The sequence below is a fragment of the Peromyscus maniculatus genome, chromosome 13 (genome assembly GCF_049852395.1).
Source record: "Peromyscus maniculatus bairdii isolate BWxNUB_F1_BW_parent chromosome 13, HU_Pman_BW_mat_3.1, whole genome shotgun sequence".
Lineage (NCBI taxonomy): Eukaryota > Metazoa > Chordata > Mammalia > Rodentia > Cricetidae > Peromyscus > Peromyscus maniculatus.
In genome coordinates, this window is record NC_134864.1 from 49,205,196 (window position 1) to 49,213,711 (window position 8,516).

At 42.5% G+C, this 8,516-nt stretch overlaps 1 protein-coding gene across 1 annotated transcript; it reads left to right on the forward strand.

The window, feature by feature from the left end:
- Window positions 1-687: 687 nt before the first annotated feature.
- Window positions 688-3,694, forward strand: LOC102905341 (gamma-crystallin A). Its single transcript, XM_006974983.4, has 3 exons — window positions 688-1,176; window positions 1,278-1,520; window positions 3,360-3,694. Exons 1-3 carry the CDS (start codon window positions 688-690, stop codon window positions 3,630-3,632), a joined length of 1,005 nt encoding a protein of 334 aa, XP_006975045.2. The 3' UTR covers window positions 3,633-3,694.
- The last annotated feature ends 4,822 nt before the right edge of the window (window positions 3,695-8,516 follow it).

The window sequence follows — 8,516 nt, forward strand, 5'->3', positions numbered from 1 at the left end:
CTTTTACCATCTATACAGGTCACGTGAGTGATGGCTGAGGATTTTTCATTTGGGCATTGTGCCTGCACTGTTAACTCTAGTTGGGTGTCTTTTGAGAGACTCCTCATGGGCAGGAAGCCAAAATAGGTATGACTTCACCTCCTCCATAGGCATGGACTGGGATAACAGAAGATAATCTGAGGTTGAGTGATCCTCCACCCCTGCGGTGGAGAAGCACTCTGCATCAGCTGGCAACAAATAAGGAAGTTCGCATGGTGGCCATCCTGGCTCAGGGAAATGGACATTTTCGTGAGGGAAAATGCAGACAAACCGTAGCACTAAAAATAACGCTGGGAAAAGGGTAGTGGCTGAGAGAATGGAAAAGCCCTTTGCTTGTATATATATGTGTGTGTGAGTGTGTGTGTCTGTGTGTGTGTGTGTGTGTGTGTTTAAGCATTAACTCAAAAAATCATGCATTTAAAATTTGATTTTACTGCTTTCACCCACTGAATTTGCAATATACATTTATAATAGAAAGTTAAAGAAATTTTAACATCAAAATAAAAAAAATTATAAGAGGACCTATATATAAGCGTACCATTCCTTGATGACCAAGGTCGATCGACATTTTAGTCTCTGCACAGTTCTAATCTTTTCATTTTAAACCCGTGCAAGTTTGAAAATCAAATCTGTATTATACAGATAAAGATGTGCAACTGTTTTTCAATGAGAGATTTGTTGTTTGTTTGTTTTTCTGCTGCCTCTTGGTGCCTCAGAGTGCTGCTGGAACTCATGATTCTCCTGAGCTCCTCACCAGTGGAGGCACCGACCTCCACCTCAGCACTTTCTATAGGCAAACATTGCAAAATGCTGGGTACGTCATGGATTTCTAGAGAGCTGCATAGGATGAGAAGCGCGCCCTTTGTCTCCACGGCCATAATGGCTCTGCTGACTTCAATGCCTTTCACTGGAGTTAGTGAGGACAACTCGAAAATGCCAGAGAGAATGAGAGCCCCCTACCCCATGATCCCCAATGAAAAAGCGAGAGAACACAGAAATCCCCTCACGCATTCCCCCCAGGTCCCTTTTGTGTGGTTCCTGCCAGCACAGCAGCCAATCCTGCTATATATACCAGCAGCCACCCCTGTCCCCATCACGCTCAACACTGATCTCTTGCTGTCAACAACGATGGGAAAGGTGAGCCGAGAGAGAACCCGCCAGGTTTGCCGAGTGTTTCCTCCGCGTCGGGAACGTGCCTTCCAGTTGACCATGTTCTGTCTCCCGTTCTTCCTTCACAGATCACCTTCTACGAGGACCGCGGCTTCCAGGGCCGCTGCTATGAGTGCAGCAGCGACTGCCCCAACCTGCAGACCTACTTCAGCCGCTGCAACTCCATCCGAGTGGACAGTGGCTGCTGGATGCTCTATGAGCGCCCCAACTACCAGGGCTATCAGTACTTCCTGAGGCGTGGGGACTACCCTGACTACCAACAGTGGATGGGTTTCAGCGACTCCATCCGCTCCTGCCGCTCCATCCCTTACGTGAGTATTGCTTCAGCCTGGCTGCCGTGAGAACATCGGGTGTTCCTATTTGTCAGTTTGTTTCCACTGTGTTCTAGTGTTCTCAGCAGGGGTAGGAATGCTGGACAAGTGCTCACACTAAGTATATCAAGGCTCGACTGGCAAACCTAAATAGAAGGAAAATATATATGTATATGCTATATATATATTTATATTTACAGCAATATATTATTTCTTACTTAAGGACATCAATGTTGTTTTAGGACATAAAAGCCCTAGCACAACCTTTAAAATTAAACCCGACTGACTAATCACGTACCCTTCAGCCATAAAAGAAGGAAAGCTGGTCGTTTGCAATGACATGGATGAACCTAGAGGGCACTGTGCTAGAAGAAATAAGCCAGGCAGGTCTCCATAAAGGTCATCTGTTCTGTAAAGCAGCAGGTTTACGGAGGAGAGAAGATCAGGTTGGAGACTTGGCTCAGTGGTTGGCCATGCACTTGCCTAGCAAGCATGCAGCCCTGACTTCTGTCCCAAGCAGCAGTTCTGTCCTTAACCGAGAACAGTGCTTACTAGAGGCTAGAGCGGCAGAGCAGGGGAGCAGAGGTTTGGAGTGATGATCGTTCTAGAGATCTATTGTATAGCACATTGATGACAGTTCATGCTATGTGTTAGAGCCATTAAAAATGCTAGAGATGAGGCTGAAAAGATGGCTCAGTGATTAGGAGCACTGGCTACCTTTCTAGGGTAGCTGGGTTCAGATCCCAGCACCCACAAATGGCTCACAACTGTCTGTAACTCCAGTTCCAGGGAATCCCATGCCCTGTTTTGGTCTCCATGAGCACCAAGTACAGCTCATGTAGTATACTTACATACACACAGGCAAACACTCAGCCACATAAAATAAAAATAGATACATCTTAAACACATGATAAAAATGCTGAAAGAATAGATTCTATGTGTTCTCACCAGAAACTGATAATGATGTGAGGTAAATATATATATATATATACATACAATATATTATATATCATATATAATATATATGTATATATTATATAATAAAAATATATATTTACCCCTATATCTAATCAGGTAGATTTAACCATGGTGCTTACTTTAAAAGCACCATAATATACCTAATAAATACACACATACTATTTGTCAATTTTAAAATATCTAAGTACATTTGAAACTCAATTAATTAAGTTTGGTTAGTTCTAGTGTATTCTGACTGTATTGGTGAGATTTCTCTTTACTATATTCTCCCACACCCACCAAGAACCATGGGTCTCACCTTGTATGGCTTTATATTTTTCAGGAGGTATTACTGACTAGTTTCTTTCTTTCTTTCTTTCTTTCTTTCTTTCTTTCTTTCTTTCTTTCTTTCTTTCTTTCTTTCTTTCTTTCTAATGCTCAGCTATTGTCTAGTTTCTTATGAGACAGGTAACTAGGATTTCATGAGATACAGTCCGCATTTCCTGTCTTTTTTTTTCTTTTAAGAAATAAAAGAAAAAGAAAGGTATGTGGACTCAAAGCAAATCCAAATCATTGCACATCATGTGTACACAAGGCGGCTTCAAAGCGAGCTCGGTAGGATTTGGTTACATGGGCCGTAAATGCTTTCACTCCCTGCCTTTTCAGTGTTAGTCTCCTCCACACGGGCTCCAGTTCACTGGTCAGGTCGCTTTATGTGGGTGCATTTCCTAATTTGCTAGAACAACAGCGCAAGGAGTGGGATTAGGGAAGAAGCGTACTTGACAGATCCACCCGAAACCCGTGTTTTGCGAAGGAGCAAGCAGGCTGCAACACCAAGCGTATAAATCGTCACTTTTCCTCTTTTGTTTACCGTCACAACAGACCAGCTCTCACAGGATAAGGCTGTACGAGAGAGATGACTACCGGGGCCTTGTGTCTGAGCTCACAGAAGACTGCTCCTGCATCCATGATCGCTTCCGCCTCAACGAGATCTACTCTATGCACGTGCTGGAAGGCTGCTGGGTCCTCTACGAGATGCCCAACTACCGAGGCCGGCAGTACCTGCTCAGACCCGGAGACTACAGGCGCTACCATGACTGGGGCGCCATGGATGCCAAAGTCGGCTCCCTGAGACGGGTCATGGATTTGTACTGAGCCTCATTTTGTTTGTTAAAATCCACACACATGCAATAAATATACAACTTGTGTTCCTGGCACTAAGTGGCTCTTGTTTCTCTTTCATGTCTAAATTCTATTAAATGGCACCGTAGGGAACTTTCCCAACCCTGAAAGTGTTTTGAATGCTCGCCTACTTTCTTCCAGTCAGGAAACAGTGCTTATTGGAAGGTCCACACCTTGGTGACCTCTGAGTCTGCAGGGGAGAGGAAAGATGAACATAAGCAACCATCAGAACCCAGAGAAAGGAGAAAATGTAAAGCCTGCCTGGGGCTACACCACGAAAGACAAGGGATTCCTAAGGGATGGGGTAGCTGATATCTAACAAGGCAGTACTCAAGAGAAGATGCTGGAGGGGCTGGGGACATGCTCAATGAATAAAGCCCTTGCTGCACAAACTTGAGGACCAGAGTTCCGACACCCGAAACATACACAAAGCCAGAAGCTGTGGTGCACAAAAGAGAAGCCTGATTGGTCAACCACAGTAGGGAAATATAAACTGTAATCCTGATGTGCCTACACAGGATGAAAGACAGGCAGGAGAATCCCCAGAAGCCATGGTGCACATCTGTAATCCTGATGTGCCTACACAGGATGAGAGACAGGCAGGAGAATCCCCAGAAGCCATGGTGCACATCTGTAATCCTGATGTGCCTACATAGGATGAGAGACAGGCAAGAGAATCCCCAGAAGCTTCCAGGCCAGATAACCTGGTATGAGCAACAGTGAACATGAGAATTCAAACAGTGAGGAAGGCAAACAGCTATACCCAAAGCTGCCTTCTGACCTCTGCACATACCTATACTCACAGACACGCAGACATACACATGCAGACATGCACACACCTCAGATACACGTAGACACATATTTTTGAAAAGTACAGAAAAGATGTACAAAGAAAGAGGTTTAAGCAGAATTTTCCAAAGGAGAATCCTGATTGGTCAACCTCAGTAGTGAAAATGCTAAGAGTTAAACAGCTGGATCGCTTGCCCTGCCTCTGTTACTCAGTACAGTGACCAGCTCAGTCCAGTTCCCTTAAGACATCTACGGTTCTAGCACTAACAGTTTTCCACGCAGGGAAACCAGGACAGTTGCTATACTCTCTGCCTTATCTTTCTGAACAAGTCACGTTTTAATCTTCTCTGTGTCTAAATTATTTTATTGAAAACTACATAAGACAACAAATCCATGCCTCTCTAAATCCCAGAGAAGTTATGATGAAAAGGTGAGAAAAATTATGAACACATTTTGATATCTTCAAGTGATCATACAAGCATGGAGGAAGAAATGCACATACCCTCAGCCCCTTTACACACACACACATACACACAAAACAGGGTCATTTTTATTTTGGACTCTGCTGTGAATTGATCTCAAGACTCAATTGCACAGAGTAAGATATTAGTATTTTCTATTGAGCATGTCTCTTTGCAAGAGAACAGCTCTCTAGGACTGTTGAATCTTCTTCCACGTACATAGAAGCAGAAAATGATACGCTTGTGACAAGCTAATACCAAAGTCCTTATAGAATTTCAAGGGATCCAGAAAAGCCAGCCAATCCTGAGAAAGGACAAAAGGAGAACTATTTGTTACTTATTTATCTATATGAGTGCTTTATCTGCATGTACAACTTTATGCTAGAAGAGGGCATCAGATCCCACTAGAGATGGTTGTGAGCCACCATGTGGTTGCTGGGAGTTGAACTCAGGACCCCTGGAAGAGCAGGCTGTGCCCTTAACCACTGAGCCATCTCGCCAGCCCAAAGGAGGAATATTTGTATTTCACTATTTCGAAACTGATCATAACACAGAGGAATTAACACAGACTGAGGACAGGCTGTAGATAAACAAAGTAACATAATAGTTCAGAAATAAACCCCTGTGTCTATTTTCAACTGATTATTGGCAGAGATGAGAAGAGCATTTACAGAGAAATAATACTCTTTTTAACAAATGGTCCTGGGACAACTTGATGTGCGCGCACATGCGTGCGCACACACAAACACACGACTGGACCCTCACTTATATTACATATAAAAGTGCACTCAAAATTATATAAAGACCTGAAGTTAAGAAGTGGAGCTATAAAACTTTTAAGAAGAATTATATTTACAAGCATTTATGACCTTTTATGAAACAATGATTTAAAAAAAAAAATATATATATATATAGTGTTAAAATCACATGGAATGTGGGCTGTTGAGATGGCTCAGCCAGTAAAAGCACCTGCTGCTAAGCCTAAAGACCCGAGTTCAATCCCTAGAACCCTCCTGGAAGAAGGAGAGAGTCTAAATTAAATTTAAAAAATTTAAAATCATGAAGCTAAAGAAAGATTAGTGAATTGAACTTTAACCCAGGCAGTGGTGGCGCATGCCTTTAATCCCAGCACTGGGGAGGCAGAGGCAGGCGGATCTCTGTGAATTTGAGGCCAGCCTGGTCTACAGAGAGAGTTCCAGGACAGCCACAGCTACACAGAGAAATCCTGTCTTGAAATACAAAAGCAAGACAAAACTAAAAGTTGAACTTTATAAAATTAGATATTTAACACACCAAAAAAGCTTAATAAAATAAAATGACAGCTCACAGAATTGGGAAGAAATGTTTTAAAACCATGGATCTGTTAAGGTCTTAGAATCTAGAATATATAAAGAACTTTCCAATTAAACAATAGCAACAACAACAACAACAAAAAGATCCAAAGGGACAAGGATTGAAATGCATGTTTTTCAAAAGAAGACATATAAATAACCAGCAAACAATTGGGGGAAAAAAATCTCAGCACCATTAGAGATTAGAAAAATTCAAATTATACTCAAGACAAAATGGCACTAATGTCTATTCTCATGGACACAATAATATTTTTAAATCAAATTAAAATTTAATTTTAATTAAATCCCACCAAACAGAAAATAATTTGTGTTGGTAAGGATGTGGAAAGGTTGGAACTCTCTTAACTTTTTATGGGAATGTAAAATGATACCCCTTCTGTAGGAAATGACTTGGCAGTTCCTCAAAAACAGAGTCATCTTATGACCCAGCAACTCCACTCATAATCAAAGGAACTGAAAATAAATGTTTAAACAGAAACTTATATATGAATTTTCACAGCAATACACTTTATGGTGGCTAAAAGTGGACCCAGCCCAGTGTCCAGATGTCAGTGGATTACTGGATAAACCCAGTGTAACCTGTCAATACAATGGCATGATGTCTGGCCATAAAAAGGAATGATACATGCTATGACAGTATGTAAAGTTAAAGAAGCCAGTCACACAGGCTACAGACCACACACTAGTGCAGCCAGTTATATGAAATACCCAGGACAGGGCTGGAGGGATGGCTCAGTGGTTAAGAGCACTACTTGTTCTTCCAGAGGTCCTGAGTTCAATTCCCAGCAACCACATGATGGCTCACAACTACCTGTTGCCCTCTTCTGGTCTGCAGGTGTACATGCAGATAGAGCACAGTATATGTAATAAATAAATAAATAAATAAATATTAAAAAAGAAAAAGAAATACCCAGGACAGACAAAACTGTAGGGTCAGCAAGTATATTAGTGGCTGCTTAAGGCTGAGGGGGTGGCTAAGTAAGGATGCAATCGGTAGACTATGGCTTCTCGTTGTGATGAGGAGCTTATCTGTAAACACACTAAAAACACTGAGTTACGAACATGAAATGGTATGATCAAAGCTTCCTTAAGAAACACTCGCCATCTAATTCACAAAATTTCTTTATTAAGAATATTCTGCCAGGCGGTGATGGCACATGCCTTTAATCTCAGCACTTGGGAAGCAGAGCCAGGCAGATCTCTGTGAGCTCGAGGCCAGCCTGGGCTACCAAGTGAGTTCCAGGAAAGGCGCAAAGCTATACAGAGAAACCCTGTCTCGGGGGGTCGGGGGGGGGGAGAATATTCTTTGTGGGCTGGAGAGATGGCTCAGAAGTTAAGAGCACTGACTGCTCTTCCAGAGGTCCCGAGTTCAATTCCCCAGCACCCACGTGGTGACTCACAACCGTCTGTAATGAGATCTGGCACTCTCTTCTGTGTACATAGTAAATAAAAAAAAAAAAAATTCTTTGCTACTGAAAGAACACCCGGGGCAAATTAGAAAGAGGAAGCGCAGATATCAAAAAACTGCAACTCTTACCAAGATAGAATGTGCAGAAATCTGTGGTTTGCTGGTGGCTCAGCTAGTTCCCTGGGTTATCCCACTGTCTTAGGTGACTAATGACGTACAAGCTGGTGTGTTTCTGTTTGTTTTCTAACAAAAAAGGAAAAGGTATGCGTCATGTCTCACAATGGAAGACAGTTTTGATAACTTGAAATCTCACTTTAGTCTAGATGAACTGAACAACACAGAAAACTGCATTTTAACTGATAAAATTTAATACTAAAACACAATTTTCCTTTTCCAAAATAAGGGGTGCAGGCAAGGTGAGGCCCATGTTTCTTCAAGCTCAGACACGTTAAGACTCTGTTGGGTTTCTGGGCGAGGTACGGCTGTGGTTCAGTGCAGAGTCTGGAGCCCATGGACGTGGCTTCTGGCGGTGTGAACTTGAGCAAGGTCTCTAGTCTCTCTAGCTTCAGTTCTGCAATGTCATGCTCCCATGAGGGATACATGGAACTCTGCCTGGTGATGCTAGCAGACAGTAGAGGCTCAATAAACAGGGGTCGTCACTCTTTTGATTTGCTGTCATTACACATTCATACAGTCGTGTGCTGTCTCCAGGGATGTTATAGGAGAAAAGAACAGAGAGGATGAGCTATTTTCCAGAAAGCTCCTCTAATTCAAGTGAATGTGAATGGCCTCTTTTAGTTTTCCCAATTTGCCTCAAAATCACCATCGTTCTGCCTCAACCTCCCAG

What these genes read in the sequence shown, in the direction of transcription:
- LOC102905341 (XM_006974983.4), top strand. Translation starts at nt 688, where the DNA reads ATGTGCAACTGTTTTTCAATGAGAGATTTGTTGTTTGTTTGTTTTTCT. An exon ending in TGTCAACAACGATGGGAAAG is followed by an intron (nt 1,177 to 1,277) that starts GTGAGCCGAGAG and finishes CTTCCTTCACAG; the next exon opens with ATCACCTTCTACGAGGACCG. An exon ending in CCTGCCGCTCCATCCCTTAC is followed by an intron (nt 1,521 to 3,359) that starts GTGAGTATTGCT and finishes CCGTCACAACAG; the next exon opens with ACCAGCTCTCACAGGATAAG.